The 18,502-nt window shown below is 51.8% G+C and overlaps 2 protein-coding genes across 2 annotated transcripts in view; one reads left to right on the top strand and one right to left on the bottom strand.

Annotated features, from left to right (window-relative positions):
- Obscn (obscurin, cytoskeletal calmodulin and titin-interacting RhoGEF) overlaps positions 1-296 on the top strand; it is a 139,479-nt gene extending 139,183 nt beyond the window's left edge. The window contains 1 exon segment of the mRNA XM_029545663.1: positions 54-296. Coding sequence (XP_029401523.1) covers positions 54-231 — 178 coding nt within the window. The 3' untranslated portion in view covers positions 232-296.
- A 2,868-nt stretch (positions 297-3,164) lies between these two features.
- On the bottom strand, positions 3,165-16,667 carry Trim11 (tripartite motif containing 11). The gene is made up of 6 exons (XM_021211753.2): positions 16,108-16,667; positions 13,209-13,304; positions 12,329-12,559; positions 5,934-5,956; positions 5,752-5,852; positions 3,165-4,479 (listed from the first exon to the last, which is right to left on the bottom strand). The coding sequence occupies exons 1-6, from the start codon at positions 16,510-16,512 to the stop codon at positions 3,932-3,934; spliced, it is 1,404 nt and encodes a 467-aa protein (XP_021067412.1). The 5' UTR covers positions 16,513-16,667; the 3' UTR covers positions 3,165-3,931.
- Positions 16,668-18,502: the final 1,835 nt, after the last annotated feature.

Raw genomic sequence — 18,502 nt, 5'->3', positions numbered from 1 at the left:
ACGCCCCGTCCCGCCTAATCCTCAGACCCTTGCTGCTCCACTCTCTGCTTCAGGGGCCGCCCGTGCGCTTCCACCTGCTTGCAATGCGGGTGGCTGACAGAGGAGGGCCCCACCGGCTCCCGGCCCACACCCGTAACCTTCCCTACCGTGCGGTTGCGTGCCTTTGTGCGCGAGCGCGAGAAGCGGCGTGCGCTCCTCTACAAGAAGCATAACCTGGCCCAGGTGCGCTGAGGTCCAGCTCTGCAGAGCAAGATGTGCCATGCCACATGCGGACACCCGCCAATAAAAGATACAAAACGGCCAAAGAATCTTCTGTTTCATTGAGTCACCTCCCTGGTATTTGGGATCTTCATTCATTCGTAGTGTTGTGGGACTTGGGGAATCACAACTTGTGTCCCAAGTCAGGTCCGACCACCCATCCTTGGTAAGCCAATTAAATGTGACTTCTTCGGGAAGAGGGACACTGAGATACGGCAAACCTCTCAAATCGACCTTAAGCGTCTGAGGAAAGATTAAAGTTTAAATAGAGGGCCAAGGATAGACCGAGTAGCAATGGCCGAGATGCTGCTGCATCCACCAGTCATCTGGGTTTGTTTCATCTTGTCAAACGCTCTGACAGGCTGTTACAACTGTTTGAAACCCGGGAGACAAGGCTCTCCCATTTCTTTGGGGTCAACTGATAAACAAGACACAGGTGCCTCTTTCAAGTGCCACTGCTGCCAGACTGGTAACAACTGGAGATCAGCAGGAACCTTTGGCTCCGGAAGCCCTAGTAGTGCCCTCATCTCCCTCCCAGCTGTTCATGCATGTCTATCAGCCTCTGGGGCCTCCGCTATTTCCCTTCACAAGAACCTACTGGTCTCTCTCCTGCCCTTGTATGTAGTGTGCCCCGAATCTCTTGGTTTTGTTAGTTCTTGGATAAAAGGTGCAAAGTGACCAATCAAGATGTACTGCTGGCCATGAACCTCCTGGAGTCTTTACTCAGGTCTTGGGATTGCTGGCTCAAGGCCATGGTAAAAACCAGGCCACCCTCAGTCTTCCCACTGCCTCTGCTTGCTGTCCTGTGGCTTCACCAGGATCAGTGTGGCGCAGACACACCCCTAATTTGTTCTCAGTTGCAATAATACAGCGCCGGAGGCTGCTGAATATGCGAAAAGGATTCTGTATCTTCTAGTGTGGGAGTGGGAGGTGAGGGTCCTTGACTGTGTCACTTCTTAGTGGATGGCACAAATTGAGATGACCCCTAGTTAATTATGAACAGCAGAGGGTGGGAGGAGAACAAGGTGAGGGAAACAAGCTCATTTAACATGGAAAGCAACCCAAGCAAACATCCCGTGGAAACCTTGACTTCAAGTCCCCCTGCCCTTACGTAGCGCTCTGAGCAGTTAGCTGCAAGCTTTCCAGAAACACCAAGTATCTCTCTCCAGAACTCACACACCTGTCAGACTCCCCTTGCCTCTGGGTATGCGACAAGGTAGGAACCTTCTGGGATAAAAATGGACAACATAAAATCAAATAGCTTCTGGCCAGCGAAAAGACCCTTCAGAACAGGAGAGCCATCTTCGCTAGCTAAGACATCTGACAAAGGACCAATAGCCAGACTACATGAAGAACTACAACTAATCAATGAAAATTTTAGACAACTGTCAAAAGAAGTACAAATAGCCAATAAACACATGAAAATATTCCATGTCCTTAGTTACTATGGAGTTGAAGGCCAACTTGATCTACACAGTGAAACTCTGCCTCAAAATAGCAACTACACTGAAGTGCTTCTATCTTGCTTCAGTCAGAAAGACAAATGAGCTGGAGAAATGGCCTAGAGCTGTGATTCTCAACCTGTGAGTTGCATATCAGACATCCTGCTCATCAGATATTTACATTACTATTGATAACAGAAGCAAAGTTAGTTATGAAGTAGCAGTGAAATAATTTTGTGGTTTTGGGGGGGGTTCACCACAACACGAGGAGCTATATTAAAGGATATTAGGAAGGTTGAGAACCAACGCCTTAGAGGTTAAAAGCACTGGCTGACCCTGCAGAAGACAACGTTTTAATTCACTTAGTTTGGCTAGAATTGTGTGGTTGGGAATCTGTGTGACAAGACTTAGGTCTGAGGGATACAAGAACGAATACAGCAGGAGAGCAGCTCCCAAGAACGAATACAGCAGGAGAGCAGCTCCCAAGAACCTTAGAGCCTCCACGTGCCGAGGCTCTCACCGCTTTCCTGAGATCTTTCCTGACCAGCATCTGGCTTTCTGGCAAGGTCTCATTTCAGAGTTCCTCCACTGCTGGGACAGGACCCAGAACCTGCTCCTGCAGAGCTCACCCACTACACTAATCTTTCATCTCATTCACTGCATGGAGTCTGCTCCTGATGAGGGCATGGAGTTCCTGGCTGCATGTGCATTCCCTGGACAAGGACCATTTCAGACTTATAGAAGGCACTACTAGGCTTTGGTCATGAACTTCAGCCTTCCTCAGGACCTGTCTCCTGCTCTTCTCCAAAGCTGTGGCTAGGAGCACATGGTTATCTCAGCTGTCTGCCAGGGTTTCCTGCCCCAGAAATCACAAACACAGCACGTGGTCTACAAGTCACAGCCAATGTGGCTGCACAAGCCAGGTGCTGTACACACCTGTTACGTTTCCCTGTCTGGGACAAACATGTGGAAGTGTCATAGGGCATCTTCAAGATACAGCTGGTAACAGGAAAGGACTAGTTGATGAGCTAAACAAGGTCCCCACTAGCCCCAAGGAGCCAAGTCCTTTTGGTGTGTCATAAACATACACATTCACATCCAACACACGTGATAAAGAACATAAAGAACCCCCACTTTGTCATGCCCGTGTGGGAAAGAGCTGTGTGTCTTAGGTCTGGTGGCCTGTGAACCTCTTGCTTCTTCGGTGACCACGTATCTGCCTGGCATGTCAGCTTTTTAAGTTTTCTTCTAAATACATTTTTTAGTAGTGTATGTTTAAGAGAGGGGTTTATGCAGCATGTGATTGTAGATGCCCTCAGTAGCTGGGTGTGTAATTCCCTTCAGTGGGAGTTAAAGCAGCCCAGCATGGGAGTTGGAATCAGTCTGTTCAAACTTTGCAAAAACAGTGTGTGCTCTTACCAGCCCATGGTCTTGGTTATTTACCCACAGGATAAACAGAGAAAATGATTTCAAATGAGTTTATTTAAATGTTTCCCTTTCAATAAATAGAAGATAAAACTACCAAAGTTTAATACAAAAGCAGTCACTACTGGCTCCTGTGCAGCTCAGTCTGCAAGGCAGGCAACCAGGGGCAGTGTACCACAGCCAGCCACCAGGGGAGCCCTTTCAAGGGCAAAACCAGACAACTCTCAGGACAGAAGGGTGTGTTCAAGTGTCATTTCTGGGTTCTACTTCTAGGCCCCTAATGTGCTGGATACAAATGTTGAATACTCCTTTAGGATTCAACCCCCACTAGATTGTTTCATCTCTGGGCCAGGCTGCCGTCCTCTTTGTAGCCCCACCCATCAAGGTCAGGACTCTGAGCAGCCTTCCCGTTTATCAGACCAAATTCAGAGATGCTGGCGAGCTTGAAGCTGTCTCCCTACCTAACCCTGTATCACTTCAGGGACTGTGTGGCGTGCTTGGCAGGCAGCCCAGGAACTCAGAATCTGAGGTGCTGGTGACACATGGGACTTAGTGCTTTGGTGAGAGCTTTCGGCACTAAGTAGCATCAGGGGCGGGGAGGGATCCCCAGGATGAGGACAGAGCCCAGCCCAGTGTACTCTCACTCATACTGTCTCTGAGACAGAGAACTTGTGTTTCCCACGTGTGGTCAGAAAGGCACTGTGTGCTCCTCCTAATGTGCACAGGATGTCATCTGGCTCCTGGGTCTCTGCATGGCCAGGACAACGGACCAGGAGAGGTAAAGGAACTCTCTTGGAAGATTTGGGTCACTGCGGACCAAGGGTGTCCCCAGATACACCTATCAGCCTGCAGATGGTCATAGGGGTCGGGCTGCTCGACAGAGGTGAGAAGAGGGGCCGGAGTGTCCCTGAGAACGGGGTCTCAGGGAAGATAAAGAGCAGCGACCCATCCGTGGCACTGTAGAATGAGAGATGACCAGCTTCATAGTCCAGAAAAATCCCCACACGCTTGGGAGGGTCCCGCAGTGGGGAGAAGGCCCGCTCATTGGAATTATAGAAGCTCCCCAGGAACACCAGGATCCAGAACCCATTGCCAGCTGACAGCTCCCCCTTCTCCTTCCTGTTGACAGTTTCTTTACACACACCAAGTGCCCAGCTGGTCTGGTCCCCGACTTCCACTTCCCAGTAGTGGCGGCCAGAGGTAATGCGCTCCTGGCCCAGCACACAGGGGCCAGGGTCGAACCGCTCTGGGTTGTCAGGCAGGGCCTGCCGCTGTTCACCACGCTGCACACTCCTCCGGTCCTCAGATAAGACCAGCTCCGGGTTGGCGGTGTCTGGGTCCAGGGTTATGTCCCCTGTGTAAAGGCCTGAGGTCAACCAGACTTCCAAGTCAGCCCCCACTGCTCTGGCGATCAGCCAAACCTTTCCTGGCTGTCCATGTGGCTGTTTGCTGGAGCCTCAGGCTTAAGTAACTCCCCCCAGTGGAGAACTTCCCTTCCCTGGGAGAAAACCCCTAGCTCTATCTTAACTCTTATCTAGCTCTATCTTAAGCAGTCCTGCATCTGCTTCTGATATCAGGGCACTCTAACTGTATTTTCATTTACCTTCTTGAAGGGTCTCATGTAGCCCCGGATCATCTTCTGCCCCCACTGTGACCACTTCCCACATCTGTTCTTTCTTTCAGTCTCCAGCAGAAGACTGTGAGTTTGGGTGGCAGCTGTACCCGAGGCCCCACTGCATTCTGGTGGCTCCCAGGGTAACAGAGCTGCTCAGGAGGAAGGTTGCTGTTTCCTCCCAGTCCACGGTACCAGCTAATTTCTGGTCTACCTACCTCTGGGCCTGGCATGGTCCACATACAGTCGACCTTTGTCTAGAAGTGAGGGCAGCAGCCCCCGGACAACCAAGACTTAACAGCAGAGTTCATTCCTGGCTCCAGAGAAGTCCTGAAAATCTGCTCTGCCAATCCTAAGGGTCCCCTGACATCACACTTGGACTTATGTTCCTAAGGTGGCTCAGGAGGGGTCTGTTGATGGCTTCAGGATGATGCTGGCCACCATAAACCAGCTGTGGGACAGAAGGAATTTCAGCCTCATTCACTGGCTCCAGGGAGAAGATAGGAGTCGGGGTTAAGTTTGCTGACAAGCGTCTGACATACTATGCCCACAGAACAGAATATCTCTAAAAGTTCCTCAAAGGCTGGGTCCAAGGGACAGTGAGCTGAAGGGACAGTCCTACAGGGAGTGCAGAAGGGCTTCATGCCTTCCTGCAGCCTTACCCACCATCTCTTCCTTAACTGCAGCTTCTTTAGCAAACTGTTAATACTAAGCAAAAGGATTCCTGGATTTTGTGAGCCACCCAGCAAATCACCTAACATTAACTAGACAGGGGTTGTAAGTAGGAGCAGGGAGACGGAGACAGGGGCATTTCCTGGGGCTCGCAAGTAGCATCTGAAGTGGGCCAGTCTTACGGGACTGGGCCCGATGGAGAATTGCTTAGTTTGGAAAACACACACACATGCTATCATGTGTAAAGCAGAGGGAATTTTCTCGAACTGCTGTTCTAAGCTACTGGATCGATGTTAAGTCCTGGGGCTCCCAAATGCTCCGCTCCCAGGACTGTACACCCACCTCGGAACCTCCGCAGGGTCTCCACCAGCCCTGGGACCCGGCACACGGTCCTCAGCTCCATGGGCACCACTGCTGGAGGCTGCAGCTTCACATCCTGCACCCTACAGGGGACAGCTCAGCTTCATGCCTGGGGCCAGCAGCTGGACCCCACCCCCATCCTACCCAGATGCCCAGGCTCATACCTGCACAGGGCGTCCTTAATGTCCTGTAGGGGGAAGAAAGTATACACTTAGTAAGTCCTAAGGCTTGTTACCCGGGCCTGGTTCTCCCCAGATCACTCCAGCCCCGTGTGACAGAGACACCCACAAGTGGGTCTGATAATAGCCTCAGATACAGAAAGGCTGCAGGGGTCTACAGCCCTGTGGCGGTATCTCCTGAAGGGGGAGACCAGGTCTAGATCAAGTTCTGCCTCTTCCTCACTTATAGCAAACAATGGGTCACTGTCTCCTGTCTACAGAATCCCAAGTAGACGCACTGTCACTCTTAGGATAGGACTGGCGTGTGAACTTCCCCCTAGATGGGGTATGCTGTGTAAGGTCAGGCTCTTCACTAGGAGTCCAGCCTGTGACCCCAGTGTGTCCTCTTGCCCCCCCCCCCATGTCCCACAAGTCCCTCACCTTGGCCCCATTCCTTGGCATTCTTCCTTCTGTGTCTATTTACCTAATCCACAACTTCACTTCACAGTCAGTGACCAAGCTCTGTCCCTCTCTCCCTTAAACCTTGGAATGAAACTGTACTTCGGACAGAGCCAGGCTGCCAACAATTACTATTATACATCCCTATATAGAGAAGCCCCATCCGGCCCCCAACACAGGCTTACCACTGCTCTTGGTAACAGACCGTCTAATTAGACCGTAAGCCCCTACTGCTGGAGACTTGGCACACAGTGGTTGTAGGTCACAGAAAAACCAAGTTGAACTGACCTGGAAATTCCTACCTGATAGCTGGCTTCCATAGTACCAAAGTCACCAACGGCCTCACTTAGAGGTTGACGATGGTGTAATGCCAAGGCAAGATGTGCCCACTGCTGTAACAGTGGTATGGAGGCTACGGGGCAATCAACTGCTTTCACTGGGTGTGAGGCCTGCTCCACAGGAGGAAGGAATTCAAGCCTGGTAAGGTTGGGGAAGCCATAGGCCTAGAGGGGGACCTACTACTGTTGTTTTGTTAAACAGGCATCTGTCAAACTACCTTCAAATGTTTGTTTGTACAGTTGGCAGCAGTCAATGCAGAGCTGCAAAACCAGTTCAGGTGCCAAGGATAAGCGAGCACTGAGTGTCCACCCTAAGTGATTCTTCTGTGTCTGTACGCACGTCCCCACCAGGCCCCCCACTACAGTCGAGTGGGAGGGGAAAGGGAGGGGGGAGAGGAGAGCTGTGGAATGCTGTCTCCTGGACATGGCGCCTAGGACCTCACAGCAGCTGTGGTCACCGCACAAGACCAAGCCAGTCAGGAAGTCCGGTGCGAGTGGGGGAGGGGCACAGCAGGCTGCTGGCAGGTTGTCCAGCATATATGGGCAACGCAAACTGGACTCAGTGGGCCATCTAAATCAAGACAGTAAGGCAGAGAAGATGACAAGGTGGCAAAAGCATGTGCTGGTATGTGTGTGTGTGTGTGTGTGTGTGTGTGTGTGTGAGTGCTAGGGTGGGGTGGGGTGGGGTGGAGTGGACATGCCCATCTACTGCATGGGTGTATGTAACCAGTAAAAATCTTTTTAAAAAATTACTCTTAGTGTCTTAGTGTTGATCACTCCAAGTCTTATTGTTCAGCACTTTTTTTTTTTTTTTTTTTTTTTTGGTTTTTCGAGACAGGGTTTCTCTGTGTAGCCCTGGCTGTCCTGGAACTCACTCTGTAGACCAGGCTGGCCTCAAACTCCCTGCCTCTGCCTCCCCAGTACTGGGGTTAAAGGCATAACATCCATTTTCCTGAAGATTCGCAGAGATGCTGAAGGATGGGCCATTTACTCCCTAACTGGCAGGTGTTGAACTCTCCGCTTGCTGTCCTGACAACCCAAACGTCATCTCAACACCCCACATTGTCCACAACTATGCAAAGACTGCAACAGACCCTCACTGCTCCTGAATGTGCGGCCTTAGCGAGAACAGCCTCTAAGACTCTGCCTTCAGGAACCTGGGGTAGCACGCCCCCTGGTGTCCTAGTGGGTGGCTGCGACTGCTATTAACGGATATAAAAATCAATATTTCAAATGGCTGTTAGGCTCCTGTGGTGTGTGGTGGGCTCAGAGGCACCCTCCTGTCTTATTTCTCCAGGATTCCAACAGGTCAAAAAAAGACTCCCTTCTAGTGGTCTCTTTTTACCATATTCAGTGACTCTGGCTGAGCTGGTGATATCTAAAAAGAATCAACAGAGACGGTAGATGTTGCCTGGTCAGCTGAAGGAAGAAGGGTGGCAATATGCAGAGTGACAGAGAGAGGACTCAGCTAAAACACAAATGGGTTTAAGATACCAGAAACCTCAGGTCCTGGCCACCAGCAAGAGATCCTGAGAGATGTCAAGTCTTTACAGCCAAAGGTCTGAGTAAGATGTTGGGCCAAGAGCTCAACCCTGGCTGTGATGAGGGTCAAGGAACCCTGCTGCCCAGGCCTGCCCAGAAGCTGCAGCACTGCCTGCATTAAGGGCAGCAGAGGGGTCTCCATTCCCAAGGCCCACGAGAACTGTAACTCTTATAGGTCCAAGGCCTGTACGCAAGGACACCGGAGTGCCGTGTGCTGCTGCCTCCCCCTGCCTGCTGCTACTGCTCAGCCCTGCCCAACACCAAGGGAAATAAAAGCTCCTGCCACCCAGTCTCCGTCTCTCTAGAGCAGCCTCTAAGATAGATGACAGGATTGGTGACAACCCGGAGTTTCTGTCTCTCTAGTGCAGTCGCTATGATAGACAACTGTGACTGGTGACTTGCACGAGGACAGACATGCAGAGGAGTGACAGGTGAGAACATGGGAGAAGATGGAGGTCTCTGAACCAGGAGAGAAGCCTTGAGAGCCACACCACCTCTATGATTTGTTTGTGGTGACTGTGCTCCTAGATATGGTGTAGACATTTGGTCCCTGTGAAGGTGTTAAGAGGTGGTGTGGCCTTTAAGAGGTGCAATCTAGAATAGAATAAAGTGTGGGGGCTTATCCTTAGAGGGAATTAATAGAATGCAGTTCACAAGGAGCCTGGTCAGCTCTTTTGAGAGTTAAGAGCACACTGGTCTTTTTCCTCTAGCCTCCTGTCTCACCAAGCAATCTCCCTTGTTCATGTCCTGACAGTATGATGTCATCACCATAACATGACACACCCAAGCTGCCAGCAGGCTGTTTGGACTTTTGGCCCCCAGCCCTGGGTGTTCCACAGCAACAAAACAGGTTAACACACTAACCCCACTGACCCCCTGGTCCTCTACATCTGGCCCCTAGAATCATAAGGAAATAAAGTTGTGTGTGTAAGGCGTTCAGCCTGTGGTACTTTCTGTCTCAGTGGATCAAGGTAACACGCATGCAGCCAGGCAGCTCCCATAAGCCTTGGCCTTTCTGCCACAGACATGATAAATAACATGTCCCTGTCATGGGGGAGTGTTTCTGCAGATAGGATCATATTTTCAAGTTGCTAAAAAGGAGGGCTCTGAAGCCAAAGGTGAATTCCCTGGAAAACATGGGAGGGTGCATGTGCAAGGGCCCTGGTGTGGGCAAAGCAGCAAAAATCTGCCCCTCACCCATTTGGAAGCAGGTATGCTGGGAGCACTAGTAATCAATCACAAAGGAAAGGACGCCACAAGGCCTTCCTTGCTGGAGTGACAGGAGAGCCTTGGCCTCCTTAGACACATCTGTCGAGGAAAGAAATTCGCCTTATGCTATAGAGCACATAGGCCTAGAGGGGCCACCGGCATCCATAGATGGGTCCATGTCCTCAGCCCTCATCTCTCAGTGACACTTGCCCAAAAGGCCGGGAGACCACACCAGGCCTTGGAGATCTGGCAGAAAGACGCTGTAAATAAGAGTGTGGACCCCCTTAGGCTCCCTCTTTCCCCACAGCCAATCAACAGCAGCTCACAGGGACAGCATGAAGCAAGGATGGCTCTCCTAACCCCACGGCATGGGTGTAACCCACCCAGCACGCAGTAGAGGCTCTCCCAACAGAGCCGGGTAAGAGTGGGGATCAGGAGGAAAGAGAAGCAGGTGTGGAGCAGGCAGTTGTGAGGGACACACGGGACATGGATGGGGACAGACACAGGTGGCAGCGAGGCAGCCTGGTGGTGTGAAATGAGTGAAATGCCCAAACACAAATCAAAATCTGGTGCTCACACAGACCCCTGCACCCCCATTTCCAAGTCACCCCCTCTTCCTAAGATGTTCCAGCAAGTTGTTTTCCTATAGCCCAGGAGGCTGACCATGGCTAACATTCTGTACCCTATCATGTCTGACGCACCACAAGACAGTTTGGTTTTTCCTACTTACTGTCTTACCAGTGAGTCCCTTTAGCTGCATACAAGAGTATGCATCTGATCAGGGGTACATCACTCAAAAATCCAATGCAACATACAGCACTGTCTATACAGCTTCAAAGAGGGGCAGGGCCTTGGGAGACCTTCTCTCACAACTGAGATTTGAATGGGCTCAGCACTCAAAAAAAGACAGAAAGACCAGGCGAGAGGCTCATTGGTGACCCTGATTTAATCAGTGCAGAGGCTGTACACACACGGAGAAACATCACACGGTACCACAGAAATAAAATACCCATGCTTCTTAGCTGTCAGTTAGACACACACACGCTCTCAGCACCCCAGCCCCAGGACGTCTCGCTTCCTGGCTGTCAGAGGCTCTGCTTTCCTGACACGGACTTCCGTCTTCACTCATCTCTGCCCCCATCCTCCCTCCAGGAGCTCACAGAGCTATTTCTGCCTGTCAGGCTCTAACGATGACAGCTCAGGAAAGGCTGAAGCCTAGGTGTCTCTTCCCAGTGAGTTAGTCCCTGCTGTGTACCTAGCATCTGGGCCCCAGAGGGAACACACTGCCTCTGTCCTGCATGAAAGGCCGAGGGTCAGTCTCAGAACCCCGGTATATCTACATACCAGATAGTTGGCACTGGGGCGTGGGGGAGGACAACGCATAGCAGAGCCCCTAAGGAAGGGACCAGTGGACCCCACAGCCTCTATGTGCCCTCTCAGCAGTCACCCCTGAATCTCTTCAATGCCCACTGGACAAATGGGGAGACTGAGACCCTGAGCCTGCTAAAGGGCCCTAGAACTAAGAGCCATGCTTCATGGTCATCTAGACTACCCTGAGACAGAGTGTAGGGGGACCCAAGGGTTCTGGTTTGGGGGACATGAAGAGAAGCCAAGATCTAGGGGAAGAGCGGGGCTGGAGCTCACATCTTGGGAATAATTCTAAGGGAGGAGAGAGAGAGGGGGGGGAGGTAGGTGCTGAGAGCTAAGGGCCCAGCTACAGTTTGAATGTCTCCCTCTGATGCACATCAAAATTTACCCCTTACCATGAGGGGTCATGAGGAGCACTTTCCTGAGGTGATTTGTCCTGAGGGTCCTGAGAGCCCCTCTCAGAGGCTGCTGTTTGACTGCAACTCCCCTGTCTCACACTGTTAGAAGAGAAAAGGATGGAGACAACACCCTACAAACAGGCTTGAACATCCCGGGCTGAGTGCAGAGCACAGAGCATACTTCACGAGCTGAAAGGGGCTGGCTGGAAGTCCTACTGAGCTCTCAGGGGTCCGGGAACAAGGATGGCTACTTAAAGATTCCTCGAGCAAAACAAGTCCTATCCTGCCCCTCCCCCTAAAGCACACAGGTTGAGCCATGTGTACGTGGCTTTGTCCACTGAGGACAGCAACTGTGGTCAGCTTGAGAATGTGGAAAGCTGACGTGGTGACTTCTTATGTGGCCCGCCTCAGTGAATGCCCTCACTTTGCACCTGCAGACTCAACCAACTGTCGATTTAAAGTGAAACGACATGTGGGCCGAACACAAGACACTTACCCTTCTCATTAGCCCCTCACTGCTCAGCAGCTAGCTAACAGCATGCTCCGAATATTCAGAATCCCTGATCAGCTAGTCGTGACAGAAGGCACGCAGAGGATGTGCGCAGCGGACACACAACACTGCAGCTTCTTAGTCAAGGAACTGGAGCATGCCCGCTGGGAGCCTTGGGGTGGCGCCCATCTTCATGGGCACCAAAGAACATGTGTTTTGGGGTGCCCGTCTTAGCTGCTGTGGAGTTTACGAGAGAGATGGCGAGGACATGCTCTCTGCAGACTTGAGTCTGTTATGAACAAATGCTTTCTCATTCTGAATTCTTTGTCAGCACCTTTTCTGTCTGTCTCTTCCCCTCCCCCCCACAGAGCACAGTGTGACTCATTAGGCGGCAGCATGGCCATGGCCAGTGGGGGAGGCAGAAGGCATGCAAGTGGCTGCTGGGACTTGGGGATGAACTGCAAGCCCTGTGGCAGCCCAACAGCAGGCAGACACAGAGCCTGTGTGTCTGAGGAGGAAGCAGTGGGGTTGGGGGTAGGGGTGCACACTCCATGTTCCCCCTGGGGACCTCCAGGACATTCCATCCAGTCCACTCACCTGCAGTAAACCCAGTGCCGGCAGCTGGCAGCGGCTCTCCAGCTCCGAGATGAGGGCTGCCAGCTGCGTGCTTTGCTGGCCAAGCCTCGCAGCACCTTCTCGAAGGCGTGGCAGAACCTCCAGCTCCTCTTCCTCCAGCTTCTGCAGCAGCTGTTGCTCCTCCTCGGCCAACAAGCGGCGCAGTCTCTCAAACTCGCCCAGCACATTCTGCCGCTGGCTCTCCACCATCTTCTGCAGGACACAAGAGGGACAGCTGAGGGGGAAACCTGATGCTAGACCACTGAGCACTTGGAATGCTCACCCCCCAAATCCACCACTCTAGGCTGCATACAGAATATACCGCCTGAAGCTCCCTAGACCCCAATATCTGACAGCACATCCAATCTGTCACCTGGAGCAGCCCAACCCAAACCCACCACCCCATGAGCCCTCAGACCTCCAGTCTACCACCCACCCTTGGCCACCCAGCCCCAAGAGCCATTCCTGGGACCAATCACACCCAGCAGCTGTCACACAGGCTCCAAGCCCAGCCCCAGGTGTCAGCTAGACAAGGATGCCACCCCACAGCTAGACAGATCAAATCTACCCCAATGTCAAATACCCCCGACTCCTAAATGCCACTACTGGAGACCTCCTTGTACCTAGCCTGTTCCTGACATCAGTGCACATCTACTCTTGGGAATCCTCAACTCTGTAGCCCTGAACTCAAGCATACCAGGGCCCTAGGACAAGGACTTAATGCAGGACAGAATCCAACTTAGGTATCCTATATTACGCACGCACGCACGCACGCACTCCGGCTGGTGTGTCTCAGCGAGGCTAGTCTGGCCACCAGCCACTGACTCCACACTCCCTCCTTCACCCCAGACCCAGCACCTGCCTGCCACAAGGCACAGGTTTCCTCAGCCTGGGCTTGGAACAGCATTGCGTCCTCCATTTGTTTCCGTAGGTGCTCCAGTGACTTCTCCAGCCTCCCCTGGTGGGATGGAGACCAGGTGGTGCCATGAGAATCCCAAGAGGCGTCAGGCCCTATAGGTGGGGCCCAGATACAGACGTCTGCCTTTCCCCTCCTCACCTCCTATCCCAGCCTCCCCATTGGACCGAATGAAATCGGTCCAGACAATGGTAGATACAACGCCCTCCAATTGGCAGGGATTCTCCTGATTTGGCAGTATCCCCTCTAGTGCCCCTCACTTTTCCCAAATTCAGACTATCATAGTTTAGGTTTCTCCTTATTTTTAGTTTTTAGCCCCATGTCCCTGAGCCAGCCCTGCTCACCTCTGCAGAGATAGTTTGTTCTGTGCTCAGAGGGCATGTCCGGGCTCCGTCAACAGGACACACCTACCAAGCTGGCACTGAGGACCCGGCTTTTCTCCCTTCAAGACACTGTCCCCTCCTCTTTCCATCTGTGGTCACAGCATGCTGGAGGCTAAGGCCTGAGCTTGTTTCCCAAAATTCCACCAGGCGGTGAGCTAGCCTTTGGAAGGTGACTGGGACATGAGAGTAAGGCTCTCTGGGTGGGGTTACAGAGTTCCTGCTCTTTCTGGAAATATGAGAACACACCCAGAAGGGAGCTATCTTCGAGCCAGGAAACGGCCCTTATTGGACATGCCTTGAGCTTGGACAGCATCCAGGGACCATAGTTGTTGGTAAGACAGAGTGGGGAATGCACCATGGGAGTTTAAACTAGATATGGCTTCCTTCAGCAGCTTTCCTCAGAGTCTCTCACGGTCTGGCTATATTTTCCTAGGTCGGACCTGGTCCATTCTCCTTTTCCATTCTCTTGCAGGCTTGTGTATCACAGAATCGTAAGCATCCCTATGTGTGTGGGTCTCCTCTACCGTCTTTTTATCAATCCAGACCTCATCAACTCCAGGCCTGGACAAGGTGCTGGGGAGACCCTGAAGTCAGCTGAGGAAGGAGGGGTGACTCCTAGCTGCCAGTGGGGCTCAGCCCTCATCAGGGCTGCTGTAGAAGCCACAAGCCTATCCCAGAGGCTGCCTTACTCTGGAACCGTCAGGCGTACCCCCTCACTCCGCCCCATCCATCACGCACACCTCCAGGTTCCGTTCTGAGCTCCACCTAAGTCTTTCCAGCATTTTCTCCTGGAACCCTGGACCTCATGCATGCTAAGAAACCACTCCCAGCCATTTTCTCACTTAAAAAAACAATTTTTTTTTTTTATTTTGATCATGAGTGTTAGCAAGTGGAATGCGCACTTAAGTGGCCAGGCCTGTAGAGGCCAGACAGGTCAGATCCCCTTAGAGCTGGAGTTACAGGCAGCCCTGAAGCTGCTCAGAACCCGAGTGCTGGGAACTGAACTCGGACAAAAGTGTGCTCTTTTAACCGCCAGAGCCATCTTGCCAGCCCCTATTTTCAATGCTGAAGTCAGGAGCAGTATTGTCAACAGCTGTGAAGCAACAGCAGCATACACACACTTTGGCAAAGGCCTCGAGCTCTGGCTGCATGCAGTCCTACCACTGGTTAGGTAATGATGCAGACTTCCTAGCCTGGGTGTGGTGAGAGTGGAGTGGAGCCCAGGAGGCCCTGGGATAGGCCTGGGCTCTCTCCTCAGCTCCCAGTTCCTGCCGATGTAACCCCTCCTCCCATCTCTTTGGTTCTACTGGAGAACTGGAGGATCTCCTCTGGATACTTAATCCTCACTCACAGCCCCAGAGGCAAAGAGTGAACTTGTCACCAGGACCATGTAGGCCAGCATGGCCTAAAGAACCCCTCCCAAGCTCTAGTGAGTGGAAGGATGGCTCACTGCAGGCCCACTGGTCACAGGGAAAAGCTAGCTGCTGATTTCCTGGTGTCACCAGAAAGCAGGCTGAGTCCCCACACCCAGACCTGATCCTGTGCTGTGAGGATGTGGAGGAGAGACTACTGAACAGCCACAGGCACCTAAGTGTGTGGAGGACAGAGCATCCATTCTGCGGGAGGGAGACACCCTCCCTGCCATCAGCCTCCTATTTCCTATTTCACAATCATTTCCTATTTCACAAGGTCTCTTTCTGGTAACTCCACACCTTTTGGGATAAAAGGCCTGAGGGTAACTGCTTCTCTGAGTCTTTTCTTTTCTTTTCTTTTCTTTTCTTTTCTTTTCTTTTCTTTTCTTTTCTTTTCTGAACCCCTATGCAAGAGAAACTTAAGGTGTTACTTAAGCTGATCTGTCTTGTCTGTTGTTCAGACAGTGAACTCAACAGGACAGAGGACAAAGGTTTTCTTCTTTGGCAATAGAACAGCCTTAGTGTTGTCCCTTCAGGGCTTATCATGTCACTTGTGGAGAGATGTAGGTCCCTTTCAGCACCATCAAGGGGGCTTGGTGGCTGGAGGGTAAACCTGCTAACCAATCGGTGAACCCGGTATGGACGAAGCAAAATGAAAAATTACAGGGACGATCTCTGTTTATAAGCTCCAAACCTTTGTGCTAAAGTCCAAAGCAAAGGAGACTTGGTGCCTGGTTTATTCTGGTTACCCGAGTTCATGCAGTGATGGGGACACACTGGTAGAGTATCAACTCCGACACAGGCCAAACTGTTGATCTGACAGTGGGCCCCTTCACAAGTTCTCCCAGCTGAGTCAGGACTGACTACCAACGCCCGGTTTTCCCCAGAATGCACGTGCATCTATCTCATCCTGGAATAAGACAGGCTACAATCCCGACCCCCTCACAGGATCAAGTTAACTGTAACGCACACTTCCTCAACTCAGGGCAGGGCAGTAACGGGACATCCCTTCGCAGCGGGCATGGGCCAGCGGCACCCAATGGAACGCACCTTGAGGTCGTCGGCCGCCTCCTGCAGCGGTCGCACCCGGTGAGTCCAGTGCTCCGAACGCTCGCAGGTGGGGCACAGCAGGCTGAGGTCGTCGCCGCAGAAGGTGGTCAGCGGCTCGCGGTGCGCCGCACAGACGCCCTGCGGGACCGGAGAAGGCGGGTGCAGGCGCCGTGCCATTTCTGCCATTTTGGCGAGCGGGCGGTTGGGCCGTAGGTTCCTCTGCGCCGACAGCTCGCGGCACTCGGGACACGCGTATGGGCCCTCGGGCTGGCCCCAGCAACGTCGGATGCACTCGCGGCAGAAGTTGTGGCCGCAGTCGGTCATCACCGGGTCGGTGAAGTAATCCAAGCAGATGGCGCAGGTGGCCTCCTCCTGGAGGTTGGTGGACAAGTCTGGGGCGGCCATGGTGCTGGCGTCTGCGCCTGGATCAGGCTCTTCGTGGTGCACCGGGATCGGGCTACTCCGTCGCGAGAGCGCAGTGGGCACGGGCCGGGAGCAGGTAGCGGCACTCTCAGCCTCCTGAGTAGTGGGTACATCCGGCACTAGGCACGCAGACTTCCGCCGGAAGAGGAACCGCGGCGGAAGCAGGAAGCTCGTTTTTGTTATTTTTAAGAACTCGTTTGTGTCTTGGGCTTGCTGCTGTGTGTCACACGGCTCTGGGGCGGAATCGAATTATAGAGCAAGAGATCGCATTTTCGCGGTGACAGGTCTCCGCAGGTGGTGTCCCCGCTCCCCCAGACCCGGGTTCTGCAAACTTTGGCCATGGGTTCTGTAGCTGATAATCTCTTGTGTACTGTCAATACCATGGCCAATGAGCTTAGGCAGGAAATTAGAAAGGTGGGATACCTGGAAAAGAGAAGGGGCGGGATGGATGCTGGGATCGACACAGACCCAAGTTTGGCCCCAGAACGCTGATGGAGGTAGCAGCAAAAACTGAGGGCCGGGTAACCAGCTACGTGTGGCAGAATTTAGAATAACGAACGGGATGATTATGCAGTACTCAGGGAACAGCCAAAGCTTATGGTGGTGACCGGCTGCGGCCACAACTTTTGCAGCGAGTGCATCCGAGTGCTGGGGCCAGCAACTTAGAAAAATTCTGGACAGCGAATACTGAACTAGAAAGCCAGGCACGGCTCCTCTCCTGTAAGATTTTCCGTAGCGGCGGGCCGTCTATGAGCAACTGTGGGTAGCGAGCCGAAACGCACTCCAGCCTGCGTCTGCCCGGCCCGGCGGTCTAGCACTCCGGTGGCTGCTGAGTGAGGCAGCGGCCGGCCACGAGCCTCTGGCGTGTCCCGCAGGCGAGCAGCTTCTCAGAGCTGCACGAACCAAGCGCAGTTTGCGACCCAAAGCTGGGGCACATAGGCCTGGCTTTCAGCCGGTGGCTGCAGATGAAGACCTAAAAGCCATTCGCGAGCAGCAGGTCGGGAGGGCCTGCAGAAGATGGAAGCAGTGGGGCAGCCTCCTGAACTGAGCTGAGGGGGTGAAGTTAGCAGCCATAGACACTTGCTGGTCTGTGGAGCCTGCCGACGCACTAAAGGGCAAAAGGAACATTTTCCCGTAGCTGCCGTGGGACTAAAAAGCCCCAAACATCTGAACCGGTAAAGTATTAAGTTTGAAAACAATAAAAGAGGAAAGAGACTAAATATAAAACATCGTAGACAAATATAGTTTAAAAGTTGGTAAATCGAAGTTTTTAAGGAGATTTAGAAGAGAGTAAAGGGAAAAATATCTTATGTTAAAAATGAAAAGAACTCAGTGGCACAGGGCATCTAGAGTGTATAATTTTTGCTATAATTATCAGCATATAAATAATTTTTTTCAGTAACGATTACACATTTTATATATCCTTTTTTAAAAGAGATCAAAAGAAAGCAAACTAAGATAAGAAGACTGGAAGATGTAGGTTACAGGCCTTAGAAGAAAAATTAGAAAAAAATATAAATAAAAATGAGGAAAACTCTAAAGTAGTAGAGATATGAGAAATGATGTAGGAAAAATGCAGACAGGCCATAGAAGAGAAATTGGAAAGATTTATAAATAAAAATGAAAATTCTAAGATAGTAGAGATATAAGAAGAAAAAAAAATGGAGATGGGTCTTAGGAGAAAAATTAGAAAAGAATTGTAATTAGAATTGAGAAAGATACTGAGATAGACAGGAAGGCAGGCTAGAACATACAGTACCACCTTGGAACAAGACTGAAAAGGGCAGTCTACGTCTGTTAAAAAACCTAAAATGATTTTCCCAGACTCGATAAAGGAATTGGGAGGAGATGAAAGAAATTCACAGGGTAATCCAGAATTTGAATGGCAACTTATAGAGGCACAGGATTTTGGAAAGTTTAAGGAAGCAGCAATGAGCTATGGCGTACATTCACTATATGTAATAACTGGGCC

Source organism: Mus pahari, chromosome 14 (assembly GCF_900095145.1).
Source record: "Mus pahari chromosome 14, PAHARI_EIJ_v1.1, whole genome shotgun sequence".
NCBI classification, from domain to species: domain Eukaryota; kingdom Metazoa; phylum Chordata; class Mammalia; order Rodentia; family Muridae; genus Mus; species Mus pahari.
The sequence above is the reverse complement of the archived record's forward strand: the minus strand, read 5'-3'. Positions and strand labels throughout refer to the sequence as shown.

What these genes read in the sequence shown, in the direction of transcription:
- Trim11 (XM_021211753.2), bottom strand. Translation starts at nt 16,512, where the DNA reads ATGGCCGCCCCAGACTTGTCCACCAACCTCCAGGAGGAGGCCACCTGC. An exon ending in AAACCTGTGCCTTGTGGCAG is followed by an intron (nt 12,560 to 13,208) that starts GCAGGTGCTGGG and finishes TGTGTCCTGCAG; the next exon opens with AAGATGGTGGAGAGCCAGCG. An exon ending in ATTAAGGACGCCCTGTGCAG is followed by an intron (nt 5,853 to 5,933) that starts GTATGAGCCTGG and finishes TGTCCCCTGTAG; the next exon opens with GGTGCAGGATGTGAAGCTGC.